Source organism: Panthera uncia (genome assembly GCF_023721935.1).
Source record: "Panthera uncia isolate 11264 chromosome A1 unlocalized genomic scaffold, Puncia_PCG_1.0 HiC_scaffold_17, whole genome shotgun sequence".
Lineage (NCBI taxonomy): Eukaryota > Metazoa > Chordata > Mammalia > Carnivora > Felidae > Panthera > Panthera uncia.
The window spans coordinates 44,392,518-44,410,543 of NW_026057577.1; the positions used below are offsets into that span (position 1 = coordinate 44,392,518).

The following is an 18,026-nucleotide window of genomic DNA, read 5'->3' on the forward strand; positions in this document are numbered from 1 at the left end:
TACGTCACAATATATACGCATATACATAGGTATTTAAAACAAAGTCTACAAATATACCTACTATGTATATTCTGTCTTTTTAACACTGTTCTACTACAGAGAATTCACATCCAACACACAGTTTCTGAAATAGTGGCTTACAAAGACTCCTGAATTTGAACCAAGGCTCTTGTATAACAAACATCCAGGAATACACAGCCAGAGCCAGAGAGATATTCTGGTCAGAGCTCAGGAGACAGATCGAGGATGAAAGTAAGGAGTGGAAATCCTTAGCACATGGGTGATCCATGAAGTGGTATGAATATGATCAAAGGGAAGACGTATGGGGAAAAGCTGAGATTTGAAGCGCCTGTAATACTTCAGTCCTTCTTGGCAACCAGTTCCAAGGATGTTATTTTTCAATCTGTCCAAATGTCAAAGCAGGACTCACTTTTAGTTCTGCTTTTGAATGTTGGAGTGCGACATAATGCTTTCCTCAGTTCAAACACATGCAGAATACTTAGATTCTCAAAAACAGTTTAATCTGATTTCTCTGTTTCCTAACTTCTTTCTCATTGCTGACCATTACGTTTATTTTCTTTCATAAAATGTTACTGACAAAAGCACACTACAGAACTCGGGGAAATGATTGCAAGAGAATTTAGTTTTAAAATACACATGATGGTATACAGTTGAACTCAATGCACATCTTCAACAAGTACTATTGGATTCTTCAAGATCATAAACTACTACTGATTTTAAAGAGCTTCTTGGGAGCTGTTTTAGGTTTAAAGAGCTCCTGAGGGATATTAGTAGGCTCTCCTCATTTTATAACCAAAGAGTTTAAAAGACTAACTACTTTATTCTTTGGATTAATTTCACTTTGCTGAACAAAAGCTAAAAGAGTAACTTTCATCATTTCTTCAACCTCAACATCACCATAAAAATACTGAGTCTTCCTTTGCAAGAAAATGACAAGTACCTTTGGCAGCCCCAAAGGTAACTCGTTTCTTGCATTTCAGAATGATATACTAGTGCTTATCCCAATCATGGATTATAAAGATGTATCACAAGTAGTTTCACATTAAAAAAATCTTGCTATCATTTGAAAGAAGATATGGCTAGCTAGCAACATATGATTATCCTATCTTAATTTATACATTTTGCCATTTTTTTGTATTTTTCAAAACAAAAAAAATGAAACTTAGTAGGAAAACAAGTGTAACCCACTACTTTAAATTTCATGTTTTCTTATCTAAAAGTATAATAGGCATTACTGCCATTTACCAATGAAAAAACCAGGGTCTAGAAAGGCAGAGTGAGTCATCTAAGTGGGTACACCTCAGTGAACAAACCAAGTTCTTGAGTTTGGAGATGTTTCCGTTGGTAAAATAAGAATAAAATAATGAACAAACAAAAAAAGAATAAAATAATGAAAAGATAATAATCCACCAAATAATTCATCTTTGAGACTTTTTCAATCAGGGAAACATTTCATTATTTAGCCCCAGTGATGAAGGATGAGTGAATAAATAATTGAATACTCAAAAAAATCCAAGTGTTCCTTATGATAAAAATAAGTAAAATTAAAATAATATTCTCTATGATTAGACATTAGGTGACACCTCAGCCATGAAGATCACATGACAGGCTTCAGAGTTGTCAGTGCTTTGTATGACAACTACCTTTGTCACCCTCCTTCCCATTCTCTAGTGGTTACATCAGATTTCCATTCTCAAATCATTACAAACACAAATTTTTATTTCTGTAAAGTAGAAATGGCATTTCTACTAATATATGCTATGTTATCAATAAGCGATCCCTTATGGGAGCTTCAAAAAAAAAATAGCGAAATATGAAGACTTTTGAAAGGGCCCAGCATTCCCCAAAAGGCCAGTGGGATCGAGTCTGTTCAGCCAGAGAAGGAGAGACTCAAGAAGACTCAAGTTTTCGAACAACGAAAGGAATAAAAAAAAAAAAAGTTTCATTTTCACAGAGAAGAGGTATAAAAAGGAAAAGGTTTATACTAAGGCAAAAGAATTCAGACTACACATCAATTGGTCAGAACTCCCTGCCTAAAGAAAGACATATCAAGAGAGACTATTTCTCTAGGGGCTTTTAAGGAAACACAAACAAGTCGTCTTTGAATTGCTTAAAAGTAGACACAGATTCACCTACCACAACATGATGCCCTTTCCTACATGAAGAGTCCCAAACTGCTATAGCACTTTTATGACTTCTTTTGCTTTCAGGCTGAGAAAGTCCTTCACCCACCCAACATCAACTATATTTTAGATGTACATTTTTTACATTTAATTCTCTAATTCAGCTGGAATTTATCCTGATGAATGGTATGAGAAAAGTCTTAAGTTTTTTCCCCCAGAAGTTTTATCAGCTATCCTAGTGATTACTGGTATATTTACAAACAGCTTAGATATTTTGTTATAGCCAAGAAATACCTAGGCACTTTCCTAAATTGCTATATTTAAGGAGCAACTAACCCCACTTTATTCCAGCAACTGACTTAACATTAGTCATTTTATTTGGAGGTGATTCAACATCCTTACCTTGGCTCATCTACATCTTCAAAAACTCCAGCCATAAGCCCTGGGCTCTGACAGCAAAGAGAACCACCAGCAAGAACTTTGGACTAACATGGGCAAGAGCCCTCTGTCTGGTCAAGCAAACCAACTAGGCACTCTCTGAAAAAAAGAATTGTTTTCCCTTAAGAATTACTATGGGACACAGACCCTAAGATAACTTGAAGAACGTAATAAGAGGAAATAAGTCCATGATGGCATATAGCTCCACAGGATATCTGAGAAGTCATCAGACAAAAGAATCAAAGATTGGAAAGTTAACCCTTATAGGTGTCTCTGGCTTAAAAAATACATAGAAGATCTCAGCTATTTAGTTTGATAATCCAGTGTACGATCAATCTAGTGAATTTCAATGGCATTTTCTAAACTTGACATTTTAGAAGGTAGGGAGCAGGAAAGAGCTACTCAGTATTCCAGCCTCTGAGCAAATAAACCAGGAGCCAAAAGCCCAAGTGCCTGCAGGAGCAGACAAAAGGGATAAATGAGCAAAGAGTCAAGTGAACTTAGCTTCAGAGTCTGAGAAGCAGTGGGAAGCACTGCAAATTGGAGTTTGTGTCCCTGGAACACTTGCTCCTTCTAGTGGCGGCACTAGCCACACAGATGCGACAGTCGGTGCCCATGTAAATTCAAGCCCAGAGCAGCCACATTTTCCACTTTTTCTCTTCACAAATTTACAAATTCTTACCTGAACTTCCTGTTTCTTAAAGTTTGGCAATTAATTACATTTTCTTTTTAAAACACAGGGGTCGGTGTGCCAGGGTGGCTTAGTCGGTTGAGCGTCTGACTTCAGCTCAAGCTCACAGTTCGTGAGTTCAAGCCACACGTTGGGCTTTGTGCTGACGGCTCAGAGCCTGGAGCCTGCTTCTGATTCTGAGTCTCCCTCTGCCACGCCCCGCCCATACTCTGTCTCCATCTCTGTCTCTGTCTCTCTCTCTCTCTCAAAAATAAATAAACATTAACAAAACAAAATAAAACAAAACACAGAGGTCAAATCAGATGTATTTATAACTCAGATCTGGCCCAGAGATCACCAGTTTGGGAACTAAGATTATAACATTATACAACCCACAAGTCTCTCAACTGTCCAAACACCATCCCCTGCTGCTATGCCTTTTTGTGCCTCCTACGGGTGTCCATTTTTCCTCAATATGACAAATTACAGCAAGCTACACAGCTCAGTGGATTCTAGGGTACACATGGAATGGAGTGAAGGATGCTACACCATCTCATTCACCCCACTTAAGAGTCAGCCAAATTCTATCTTAATAACAAACTGACATTTTAGAAATGAAAATTTATTATTATATACAGCTATGTTGTTTGGTCAGACTGCTGACCCAAATTAAATCATTTTCTAGTGATTAAAGAATAATTCTCATAGCTCCAAAAAATCTTTTTTTTCTTTTTTTTTTTTTTTTTTTTGTTTAAGAATTCTTAGATTTTTTTTTTTCACATATCAATGACTAACAGCTCTCAAGGTCACAACTTTTACATCAAGCTAGCATTATTTCATTCTAGAAGCAAGAGAATCAACCTCAAAAAAGCCCATTAATTAAACTGAAAACTATTTCCACTGAAAATGCTATAGGATTTTTAGCTGCTACACAAAGTATGCTGATTACCTACTTTATTACTTACTTATCTAATCTAATAGCATCCTACTGCAGTCCAAGTAAGTCAAAAGGTTTGAAGAATTGAGTCAACCACACCAAGATTCAACCTATATATCTGCTTTGCACATATCTATATATAATACCTTTGCCCACAGACTCTTAACAAGATTACTATACTAGATGATCTTCATTGATCAAATGATGATCAAATTTATGATAATCTATACGTCTTTATATTTCTCCTTTTACTACATAAGGATCTAAAATATATGGTTTTCATCGCAAGGTGTCTCAAACATGTTCACTTGAGAAGGACTGGATCAGAGAAGGATAATAAATCTTGACTATCTGCACACATTAGTCTATTCTTGCTGATACTTAACTGCCAAAATTCTCCAATCTATCCATCCTTCTCCACCCTAAACCCTGTATAAGTGATACTTTAGAAGGAGGCTGATTCTGACATCAATTTGGAAATAATCAGCTTTAATTCCTAGCAGAGATCAAAATGAACAATTGTGGTAGAACAGATCAGTGATGTCATAAACACAGCTGATTCACACTGGAATCTGTTCTCCAAAAAAAGTTCCAAGTACTTGTGTTTCCAAACCAGATCATTTTTACTACATAACATTATGAAAATGGAAAATGAAAAGAAAACCTAAGTAATTTTTATTCCAGTCTTTAGAATTCTTATTTTACCAGTGGCACATGGCAGTGAGTGGCTAAAAGAATCTACTCAATGAATCCAAATGCATATTAAACAACAGCCAGTATTCATCATTAGGTACGATGTTCAAAAGGACATAAGCACTCGATCCCCTTTGGTTGAAAACAAAATACCAAGACAGCCCAGTGGTCTCAAACACCTGTAACAGGCCTAATCCTCTCATCTGTTCCCAATACTAATCCCTCTAAAAACAACCTCACTCTTAAGCGCATGATTTATAGTTTTGTACTTTGTTTCTTCTTATCAGAAAACTTACAGAATCTTAAAATTTAAAGTACTGTACTATGAGATCAGGTAAATTACTCATACTATGAGTATTTTCTATGGTGGCATCCATACTTTCCAATAAGATGGAAAGCAGAAGAAAGGGCAGGGCGGGGCAGGGCAGGGCAGGGGGCTAAGCCCCCCAGTACTCAGGAACAAGAGCATGCAAATTCCTACTAATTTACATAACAGAGTACGATATCTACACAATGATCGGTCATTAAAGCAAACAATAAAAGAATAATATTTATTGAACAATCACAATAGCAACAGGAAAATCTGATATGCAAGAAGAAAGGAACAATACCAAAAAGGCCTACAGCAATAACACTGAATTTTTTTATCCTCTCTACCCTGCTTTTGTGACACTGTAAATTCTGACATACAGATCTATGTGAAGAATAGTAACAAGTTTCAGAGAATGATAAAGTTACTATATTTATTTTTCATGTTACAAATAACAAATAGCCCTACAGAAACCTGTTCCTTCTATGAAAAGAAATTAGATTTCTAAATGAAAATCTGTCTCCCATACATGACTGTTCATAAAGGCACATCCAGAGGAGTAGATCTACTGCAACAGTCAATATCAAACTGACATTCTTCTCTACCAAAGAAGTTGTACTGTTTTGCACAAAAGTGACACATAGCATATTATTCTTTCTTATCAAGTAAAAACTATTGGTCCTTGACTTGAGCTTCTTAACAGAGCTTAACCATTTTCTTTTCCTCCTTCACAGAGCAGGACTATAACCAGGCAAGCACCTCATCCCTTTTTATTTTAGAAACACTATGGAGGTTTGACTAATGGAAATCTCAAGACACTGGAAAATGAAATGATTCCATATCAATAATACAGACACACGTTCATTATATTCCAACTTACCTAATACACTGACAAAGGCATCAAAAAGATGAAATGTAAGTAGAGGCTCTTTCAAGTGACGATAGTAATCTGCTATAGTTTTAAAGACATCTTTTTCAAATCCTAAATACATAGGCTGCTTCAAATCTGAACAATTAGGCCCTGTTAAAAAAAGAGAAAGAGAGAAAGAAGAAACATTACTGGGATGATCACTTATGAGGATTAGTCTCTGTGCATATGTATGGTGTGTATAGATATTCAAGATCACAAAAGTTTTCATGAGGAAAATTGACGTTATTTAAAAGGACATTATACATTTGCTTACATGAATACTTTATGTCTAAATCGAAATCTATTATAAAACAAGGAGGAAAATCAATGGCTTACTTGCATTTTAAGAGAAACCCACTCTTTCTTTTACATCTTCTGAAAGGCATTTTTATTAAATGTAGACAATGATTATTTTGTTTGAAATATTTGATGTTTTCCTAGGCTTAACACAGTTGACCAAGGTGATAATTATCTCACATATGTAATAGACAAGTTATAAAGCAATTTTCAAAGCTTTTTAGTATTTTGTCATTGCTATATTATGAAATCCTAGAATCAGAGTTGAGTTAATCAATTTCTGCCTCTAACTAAATTATTTCAGACTAATAAAAACTTACACTCTTTTTCATAAAGATATTCTAAAAAGGAGATTTTACACTGGTTCCTGTGAGTCATTTTGATTGTAAAACTCTATGTGATCCCCAACCAACCTTTAAAAGATAGTGTATCAGGCAAAGCATATTCCAAAGTTAGGGTAACAATAAGAAGCCTGGAACAATGTGGTCCCAGCCATATCCCATGCAAACAGCAAGGCAAAGATCCAGTTGTATCCGGGACCAAAGAGGAACAAGAAGAAATGCCTAGCCCTCTACAGATATAGCAGTAAATGCCCCCAAGAATCCACACACAGACTACAGACTGACATTGCCAAGTGGAGAGACAAACCAGAGCTGCCCATGCCTTGGGGAAATGGCAAGTAGCCTCATGAGGGAGAGTTTGGCCAGTCTTCTCAATTGCTCTGACAGTGTGGAAGGGAGAAGCAGTGCAAGTGCAATGGCCAGTTCTGGGCTAGCAGAATACAAGACTAAACAACTAGATCCAAACAGAGCTCTACCCTCAGAGGAGAGTGAAAGATAAAGCCAGTAAAAACTAAAAGAAAGCCTTCCTCCAGTACCACTGTAACTAAAGAGAAAGGATCAAACTAAAAAGAACAGATAAACATTCTGGGCCTTCACATCCCAAGGCCAATGGGACAAAGTGAAAATGGCTTTTTCTTGGTCTCCTTAAAAACCCTCTCACCTTTTAATATTCTGTATACACTTGTCATAAAATAACTTAATTTGATTGACTAAAATAATGAAAATTATGAGAGACTCTTGTTTGGTACCATGTTAACCTAGCAGCCAACATAACCATCAATCTTGCCTGCTTCCTCCTTTGAAATACTCCAAGCTTCATCGATTGAAACAATTAGTTTAATGTCTCACTAATCCATAATGCCATGAATTACTTCCTCCCAAGATAAGTATGCAGTTGATTGTAAGCAGCTGTATCCCTGAACAAACATTTCATCATTCTTGCTAAAAATATGCAAAACAAAAACAAAAACAGTTTCCATACAAATGCAAATGCATAGTAGGCCCCATGAGAGGAGGCCATATTTCTAAGATCTTCTGTTTCTTAATCATCTTGAACTTCGGAATAGCTTTTATAAATGTTATTCCTGACAGATCTTGGAAAAGAGTTGTCTGTATCCGTTTTTGTTTTTGTTTTTTGTTTTTTGTTTTTTTATTGAATGCAATGTACATGCACAAAGAAGACACAGTTAACTTGGTTTTATACTTAGTTCATCATGCTGTGGCCAACCATGAGGCTGGACAAGGAAAGTATGCAGGCCTATGTGCACATGGTCTACCAATGGGCCTCAGAGAAAGAGGTAGGCAGGAAATTTACAGAAAAGGAGGCAAGAAGCCTTCAAAATATCACATAAACCAGCCAGCCTATCCTTTTTGTTCCCTATTACATGACTGTAATGGGAATCTAGACTCAATAAGGATAAGAAGGATAAGTAACAGGTCATCACTTTGATAGACTCAAAGTAAACTCGAGGGGCCAAGGAGAATTTGGAAAATTTAATAATATCACAAAACTATTCAAAAGGATGTTCTTGCCTTTTAGTCACTTTTTTTGTCTTTGAAACATAAATAAGCATTTTTATGGATATGCCAACTATCTGTAAAACACTGCACTTGATACATGTGAGACATGTCCCTGTTCTCAAGAATTTCCACCTAATAATATAACACCACCACACACATGGAGAACATTATTAAGTTGCTCTTTACATCTTTCCTCTCCATTAATAAGTAATTCCAATTATTATAATATTCCTGCAGAAGTTTTTGTGGCTTTATGTATACATCTTACTTGCAGGAAAAGTTACACTCTTCACAACGTTTTGATCACTGAAAAATCTGTATCATAATCCCACCTTAATATACATTATACAACATATTATAGCCTAGATTTGTCATACTGGCTTCTTCTATTCTTTCCCAGTTCATCAATTACCAAAAGCTTGGTTTGCCAGGAATTTAGAAATGGGTAATTTAACTTTGCATTTAGACCTTCTATCTCATCATTGCCAACTCTGTCCAAAGATATAATTTAAATTTAATTTACCTCAAATGGTTGAGTGGGAATAATAAAAAGCACTCTCCCAAGCTAAAAACCACTCTACGTCTCAGACGTCCCAAAATATTAACCAAAACCAATGAAAATTTAATAGTTAAACACAGAGAACCTTGGGCTTCATACAAGCTAATAATTGGTATTCATATTCAGAATGATAGTATATAATCATTGTCCACATATTATGACTGGAATTACCTACAGTAAACTGCCTGGTTATCTTAATTTCATTCTATAATCAAACAAAACTAACATCAATTAAATAAATCATTCAGGGTCTACTAACTCATAATTTTATTATACCTGTCTCTGTACATGCTAGTTCTACCCAAAAGGTACCTCTCTCAGGCCATCTGTGAGGCTTAAAGGCTTCATAGACCAAATATCACCACTATTAGCAAAAGAACTAGAATTCTTCTCATTAAAATCACTTGTTTGGGTTAAGCCATTAACTATTAGAATCCCTTCTTTGGGTTAACCCTTCTAAAAAATCCCCAGAAAAAAAGGGCAATGTTAGTGGGATACTATAATACATTTTTCACAGTGCCTACAGCATCCGATGATGTGGATATCACATGCCTGTGAAATGGACTGTGGGTGCCTATGAAAATCCTCAGAAGGACCATTGTGATCCAGGCCCCTTCATTTTACATCCAATTACTGAAACATCCCTTCTTGTTTCTCTGCACGCCAAGTTCTTCTCCTTCCAAACCAGCCTGCTTATCAGTCAGACTAGTCTAAAATATTTCTTTCCCACTTCAACTGGTGCCCTATAAAAAGCCAATAGTAGATAGGATCTGCTGAGCAAATGGAGATGTAAATATAGGGCATATTTAGGGATATATGTTTTAGGAATAATATACATGCTTTAGAAATAAAAATGTGTAAACAGTCAACAGGCAGCTATCTGTACAATATTATATTCAATACTACTAATTTTTCTTTACTGTGATGAAGCAGTCAGAAGTAGTAGTATGGGTAAATCTGTAGTGTGATTATATGCACTAGAAAAAAGAAGCACAAAATACCTTTAAAAATGTTCTATAACTCAGCCCTTTCACCGAGTCACAAATTCATCACTAAAAGCACACAAGTCCCAAAATAATTAACTGCCAGTCTCACAGGTGTCAAATCAATGTTCAGGCCATTGAGCAAAAATATTTTCTAATTCAGGGCACTAATTTCTGTTAATCTCATAAAACTGGAGGATAATTAGTACTTACAATTTGCCAAACACTTCATAGCTGACAGTACCCAATGAGGAAGTTCTTCTGCAGAGAAATGAAAATAAAAAGAAGATATTTTACTCAACTGCATATAACTCAAAGAATTATATACACACATAGTATCATAAGAATATATAACTTGCCCAAATAATATGAAACCTATCTGCCAATCGCAAACCACAAATCACCTATGAATATAGCCGAATGTTTTAAAAACATGGAAATTTTTCTTTTGCAGCAGTGTTCCAATATGCTTTTATAAATCATGCCTACAAATTTCTCTAAGGACAAGATGCACCTTTTGAAGCTTTGGTGAAAAGTAGACATCTGACAGTTTATTCCAAAGAAGCAAACTAACAAATCAGTTATCCTAGGAATTAAAGAAGGAAAAGAAAAAACAGAAAAAGCAAAAATATTAGTTATCAATTGTATTTGTGAATTCAGTTCAGCAAACAGCTAAAAAAAAAAAAAGGTAAATTCTGTATGTCCAATGTCCAATATAAGTATCATTTTACACATTTCAATTTTCAAAATGTTTCAGGGCAAGAAAGTGCTACTGACATACTAATATAGGCTACTCCTTTTAGGACAGTCTTAAAATAATAATTGTTAACACGGCTACAAAAAGTCCCAGCTGAGCCTTTTTTCTGGAGTCTCTCCCCTCGACTGATGAGATGGACCTCTGATGAGATGGACCATCACTCATGCTTCCCCTTCTCCACTTTCTAAAAACTGCAAGGATACTGGCTGAACTGTGTTAGATCTAATGAACCTGAGGCTCTTCTTTCTGAAGAACTTGATAAGACAAAAGATGACTGGTCATCTAACTGGTAGGTAAAAGTATTCATGTTTGCTGCACTCAAAGAATATGGAAGGATTTTAGATGTATTTCAAAGGCAATACCTCCATCATTCTATGTAAGTTAATTTTATATGTTGATATTAACCTGACAACTCACAAGGTCACAAATTCGTTTGTTTCCTTAATGTCCATCATTCCCGATACAGACTATATGAAAGAAGTGTTTCAAGTTTCAATGACACATTCTGTTCCTGTCAGGAAACATGGCCTAGAAAAACCTCTTCCCCTCTCACAGCTGCTGAGGCTCCTTCTGGTAGAGTTCCATCTTGTTGCCCAGGAGACTCCAGCTCTAAATTTAATAATAATTTATAAAAACCCAAAAGTACTATACCATCTTCCCACATCCAAAGGTCATTCTAGTTCCAGCTATTTCCAGGACCAAGGGTTGGAAGTAAAGGAAGAATTGTTCAAAAAACCCGTCTAATTCTGGTCCATCCCTGATCCAAGCGAAGTAAGCTTTAAAATCAGTAAATCAGTTAGGGGATTCTGGCCCACCATGGGTACCATGACCTTATTTTTCCAAACAAAAAAAGAGGATAGGCAGCTGCCTAATGTCTTTTTTTCCTGATTTGTAAACTGGCTTGGAATAAAAGGTATAAAAAAAATTGAAGCACCTTCAGCATTTACAGAACTACCCTTATTAATTAAAAAAAAAAAAAAAAAAAGACATAAACCAAGACTATTCTGGAAAATCTACCACAGAGACGCCATAATGAAAAGGTCGGGGAGAACCTAAAATCAGTCAAACTCACCTGAAACCTAAAATTAATCTCTCCAAGACCCAGTTCTAACTGACTTAAGCACTCAGGTCTTAAACTTACCTACTTTTCAGGGATTTTCTGTGAATAATATAGAACCACTTAATGCCCAGTGTGACTAACATTGAACTAGCCTCTAGATGGACTGTGCTGAGGCTTTGACTTTCCATGACATCTCCTTTATGCACACAATCATTTAAAAGGCATGAAAGTGAGAGAAGGCTATACATAATGAGGAGGTACCTTCATTGAGGGTTTGAGGAATGGTCAAAAAGAAGCTGAGGGAGCTGTGCAGCCAGCATAGTGGATCAAATGGGACCACAGTGGTTTTTATGTACTTACTTGACTTGTCATCAAGGATGACAACTCCCTGCTTGCTCACACTATATACATTATGGATGATGAACTTGGAGTTGACCAGTTTAATATCTAAGACTTCTTCCAAAGAATCCAGGCCAAGGACTTTCTGTAAACTGAAAAGATATATGATAATTAATTACTTTTAAAAAATCATTATTACCCAAAAACCCGGCATGTAAAAGATCAATCTTCAAAATGTGCTGCTTTTAGGCATTTTATACAATCTTTGGCAAAAAGGCTAGAAACTAAATATGACAAAACAAATTTAAAAGATCCTTGGGTCATTAACATGTTGCTTCACTAATTTAATACAACACCTTCAATGCCAGGAAAAACATTTCATAAGATACGATAAAAACAGAAAATAGCTTACCCAATGATGAGAAACTGCTATTAGTACATGTTTGTGAGGGAACGAAAATGCTTTGTAACATCATTTACCTTAATTACCTATAGTACAGCAAGTATCTAGGAGATGAAATTTACCACTGTGTTTCATTAAACATAAAACTTCAGTGTTACTAGAAAGTTGAAGAACTTTTAAACTTCTATTCTTAACTGTACTATAAATGACAAGAGAAAATTCCCAGAATTCAGTTAAATTATGTTCGCTAAGCAGCATAGCTGCAAATAATGCAAAGTTAAGCTTTTAATACATAATTTCAGAAAATTAAATATGCAGAGAGTAGTAGAGAAGCAAACCACAAAAAAAAAAAAAAAACACTGAAAGTTCTCATTAATATCAAATGCACATACTATGATAATGTCATAGACTTCCATATCTCTTCTACATTGGCCTCCGTCAGCTGTCTGCGGTAGACAAGACGGCAGGCCGGCACCTCTCCAATAGCAATACTGTGACGCTTGAACCACATCTCAGAGTTCTAATTGGGGGAGAGTAGAAAGAAAAAGAGAATAAATATTTCAACAGGCAGTAGTATGAGAAATTTCTTTGACTTGGTTATTTGTAATTTGATTTAAAATAATAACTAGAAATATAAACTAACTTTCTTTGTACTGACTGCAGAGAAGTATAACTGTTAAAGATCAGGTCATATTATAAGTGAGTATTTGTAAATTGCAAAAGAACTATAGCAATAAACATGACATTGACTAGCTATTTTTTTCCTGTGGGAATTTCAACTAATCAACGAGGTAGCCATGAAATAAAATTGTATTAATTCAAAATTAAGTCAAAGAATACCTATCCAAAAAAAAAAAAAAAATACCTATCCATATTCACACGCTGTCCAAACTGAGTGACGGTTTAAAACAAAATTAAAGTCTATTACTTTCAAGAACTCTCTATTTTTTATAAGCAAAAATCAAATAAGTACAATTTAAAGAGCAGCCCCCAGATCTTAGGCAACTGCAGAAGGCAGAAAAAATAAGAGCTCCCCGGAAAACTGAGACAGTAGGAAGAAAAACTAAAATTCAGAGAGCTTAAATAATTTGCTCAAAGCCACACAGCTTTACCAGTTCAACATTCTTAGTATCTCCTTTCTCACATAGTCTACTAAACGTTTAATTCTTAAAACTTCCTTTTTATAATCACAAAGAGAAACATTGAGGTTTTACAGACAAAACATGTAAGAAATCACTTATAAAGATTTTCTGTAATAGTTTTTTACAAAAGTATCATTACAGAAAAATCTTATAAATTTGGATGAAAGGAGCCAGAAAGTTGTTTTATGATTTTGTTTTTAGAGAATTACTGAATTACAAAAGAAAGTCGAAGACCGTGTAGATTTGTGAATTTTTTTTAAGTATCTAAATTAAATTAGGTGTTCATTTTTGAAGGCAGGCATGTAAATTGTTGCATTTGCCTAGAAAATCTACTTCCAACTGAGAACAAACTGAGGGTTGATGGGGGGTGGGAGGGAAGGTAGGGTGGGTGAGGCATATTGAGGAGGGCACCTGTTGGGATGAGCACTGGGTGTTGTATGGAAACCAATTTGACCATAAATTTCATATTTAAAAAAACTGCCACTAGGCAACACACACACAAAAAAATCTACTTCCAAAAGTTACCTTTTATAAAAAAATTTTTTCTTACATTTATTCATTTTTGAGAGACAGAGAGAGACAGAGCACAAGCGAGGGAGGGTCAGAGAGAAAGGGAGACACAGAATCCAAAGCAGGCTCCAGGCTCTGAGCTGTCAGCACACAGCCCGATGCAGGGCTCGAACTCACAAACCGTGAGATCATGACCTGAGCCAAAGTCAGACGCTTAACTGACCGAGCCACCCAGGCGCCTCCAAAAGCTTATCTTAAAGAAATACCATGGACATACTCAACTAATTATCTGTAAAGACATTGCTCATTACATTGTTTACCAGAAAACTAGAAACATGGTATATACTAACAGTAAGGGACTAGATACCTAAACTATATTGCTTTTATGTTAGACAAGATACAGATACTAAATATGATGTCAAATGTTTAAAAACATGGAAAAAGGGGGTGACTGGGTAACTCAGTTGGTTAAACATCCGACTCATAATTTTGGCTCAGGTCATGATCTCACGATTCATGAGTCCAAGCCCCTCATTGGGCTCTGTTCTGACATTATAAAATCTGCAGGGGATTCTCTCTCTTCTCTTCTCTTCTCTTTCTCTGTCTCTCTCTCTGTCTCTCTCTCTCTCTCTCTCTCTCTCTCTCTCTCCTTCTCTCTCTGTCCCTTCCCTGCTTGTACACTTGTTCTCTCTCTCTCTCAAAATAAATAAACTTAAAATAATAACATGATGGGGCGCCTGGGTGGCTCAGTCGGTTGAGTGTCCAACTTCAACTCAGCTCATGATCTCGCGGTTTGTGAGTTCGAGCCCCGCGTCGGGCTCTGTGCTGACAGCTCGGAGCCTGGAGGCTGCTTTGGATTCTGTGTCTCCCTCTCTCTCTGACCCTCCCCGTTCATGCTCTGTCTCTCTCTGTCTCAAAAATAAATAAACATTAAAAAAAAATTTTTTTAAATAATAACATGAAAAAAGAAGCAAAACATTGTTGTAAGTGAAGAACACAGGCCACAAAAACTCAACATGATCTCCTTTTGGAGGTAAAAATGTGCACAGAAAAAAGGATACAGAAGAAAAATGTTAATATTAATTCTCTCTGGATGATATCATGGGTGATTTTTTTTTTTCATCTCTGCCTGAAAACAATTCTATTGAATAAGTGAATTACAGCAATAGCAGTTAACAGTTACTGACTACCTGTGGGCCAGACACCATTCTAAGCACTTTATAGATATGAACTCACCTGATTCTCACAACAAGCCTACCTCAGAAGGTACTATTATCATCTCAGTTTCACCAATAAGAAAACTGAGACACAAACACAAGGACTAAAACAGAGAAACAAGTCCAAATAAATAGTAAATGGAGGAGCCAAGATCCAAACCCAGTCGACTGGCTCCAGAGTGCACAATCTTACTTTCCATACTGTTCTGCCCCTCAGCAAACACAATGGTTTCATTTTAGTATTTTATTTTTTATCTGTGTAAGTAGCTAGGCAAGAGAAAAGACAGGATAAAAAAACCACCGAGCAAAGAGGAAGCAAAGATAGAAACAGGGAAAGTAAAATAGAAATAAATGATGAGCTGAAGTTCTTTTTAAGAAAGATGACATTTCTTTATTGACTAATAACCTCATCATTCTAAAACCTACACCAAGGCCCAAGTGGGGACACAGATCCTGCTCTGCCATTCTTCCTGTGAACCATGCTCAAGAGGTAGCAGCCTAAGCTTTGCTGGAATTATAATGAGCAGGGAGCTCAAACCTCTACCATTTGAATTAAGGGGGATGTATAAGAAAGAGAAGGCAAGACAAAAGTATCAAAACAAATACAGGTACAGATGACCCTGAGAGGCCTGAGAAAATTGAAACTTAAAAGCTTAAGTTACGGGAAACTGAAACCTAACCAAGCTTAACCAGCTTGTTCCGCTTCTGTACAATTGCTTGGCGCGCCCATGTATTCCTGATCAATCATTGTTGCCTGGCACATCCGTATATTCCTGATCAACCATTGTTACTTGGCACATCCGTGTACTCCTGATCAATCATTGTTGCCTGGCACATCCGTGTATTCCTGATCAATCATTGTGATACCCATACCCCCGGTTGTGGTCTGACCTAAAGGCAGGAACCAATCGAATACTGTTAAGTGTCCAACTTTAAACACCAACCAATCGCAGCTCTGTAACTGTGGAAAATTCCTGATTTCCCCATGACTTGTTTGTACCTGTCTATAAAAGGGGTGTAAAAACCTCTCTCAGGGCCTCTTGGCGTCACCGGCAACAGGGGCACAGAGGTCCAGGTTCGAACCTGCAATAAATGACCCTTGCTGCTTAGCTTTGACTCTGGACTCTGGTGGTTCGTTTTTGGGGGTCTCTTAAACTCTGGGCGTTTCAACCCGGGAAAGGATAAGCTTTGGGTTAAAATGGTTGATGAATCTAGGACATTGGTCTACCACTTCAGGGCTCCTGAAAAATTAGAAAATGACAAGAAAAGACAGAAGTCATTGTCACTAGGGCATTAAAGTATGCTAATGAGCATTTGGTCTTCTGCAGGTGATACCAGGAATATTACAACTTCATAGAACCAAGTGGAATAGAAAAGGAAAGTAGTTATTATTGATGACATAAATACATATTAATTTACGGGATTTTATCTCCTTTGTATAAACACTGAAGACCTTATAATGAAAAAAATGTCTGTTGAATAGCCACTCTGCCAATGGGGTCATATCAGATGTTTAAATGCAAATGTTAAAAGAAAAAAATGTACCTGATCTCATGGAACTTATATTCTAATTTTCTCTGGGACAGAAACTATCAACTAGACCTCAATTAAGTACTCCTTATTAGGAATTAATTAAAAGTCCTCAAATACCCTAAGTCACTTGACTCTGTTTTCTAGTTATCTATTTTGGTACTGTATGCTTCACTAGACTATGAGCCTTTTTAGAGTAAAAACTGTATCACATATTACTGTGTCTGTGGAGCCTAGCACAATTCATGGCACATAGTAGACGCTGATTCAATATTATCTTTGTTGAATAAATAAAGTAATTAATGACTTCCAAATATGATCTTGCCTTTAAGTTCCAGGATCATTATCTCCATCTGCCTATGAGACACTTCCATTTAAGGTAAGCCCGGTTTATCACCAATCATATTTAAAACCAAATTCATCACCATCCTGACAAACCTGCAAGTCCTTAAAGGAGTCCTTATTTCTGTTACTGGTGCCACTCTCTTTCTAGAATTATCTTTGATAAAGCCTAAGCTTCTTAGCTATTCTCTTCAAACTGAAAATACAATCTCTTTAAAAAATAAGTGTTTTTTCTTTTAATTACATTACCTAAAAATATGTACATCCCACCTTCACAAACAAACGTATGAACTGGACATCTAGTCCTATTGGACTAGACTAACTTAAAACACTGGTGTGAGTACAATTCTTAAAAACTGCCATATAAAAGTTTTTCTTTGTATTTTATGTTTTAGCATCGTCTCAATCATGGTAGTTTTCTACTGGGAATATTTTAATGAAAAAGAGTACCAAAAAGATTAGATTATTCAACAATAAGCTTAGGTTTTCCAAAACTAACAGAATCTACCTTTGATCATCTATAGTGTCAGGGGTCATTCCACAATACTTCACATCCTAACCTTCTCACTCTCAACTAGTAATAGAACAAAATCCAGGAGACAAAGAGGGAGAAGAGTAAATTCTAGAACACAAGAGAATGAGATTATAAGGGAGTTGTCACATAAACCTGCTTGTTCTGAACATATGAAAATAGGTACCATATATATGCCAAAGCCTCAACAGGCAAGAGTTCAACAGCTAATCTTTCCTTGTCACTGTTCTCTCAGTTACGGACACCTAAGATATTTTAAAGTACTTTCAGACCATTGTTCCTAAGGGACCAGTAGAAAAAAGACTAAGGCTGGTGGTTCACAGATCATATCCTATTTCTGGTAGCTGCTAGACCCGCCCCCAGCCACTGCCACCACCATCGCCCCACTCCA

General features: G+C 36.2%; 1 protein-coding gene across 2 annotated transcripts in view; it reads right to left on the reverse strand.

Moving 5' to 3' along the window:
* The window catches only part of DEPDC1B (DEP domain containing 1B), an 85,719-nt gene that overhangs the window by 31,515 nt on the left and 36,178 nt on the right, over positions 1-18,026 (reverse strand). For both annotated transcript variants that reach the window (XM_049648547.1, XM_049648549.1), the window contains 4 exons: positions 12,755-12,882; positions 11,981-12,111; positions 10,017-10,064; positions 6,073-6,213 (listed from right to left, as the gene is read on the reverse strand). In XM_049648547.1, the coding sequence (XP_049504504.1) occupies positions 6,073-6,213; positions 10,017-10,064; positions 11,981-12,111; positions 12,755-12,882 (448 nt within the window). The remainder of the gene's footprint in view (positions 1-6,072; positions 6,214-10,016; positions 10,065-11,980; positions 12,112-12,754; positions 12,883-18,026) is intronic.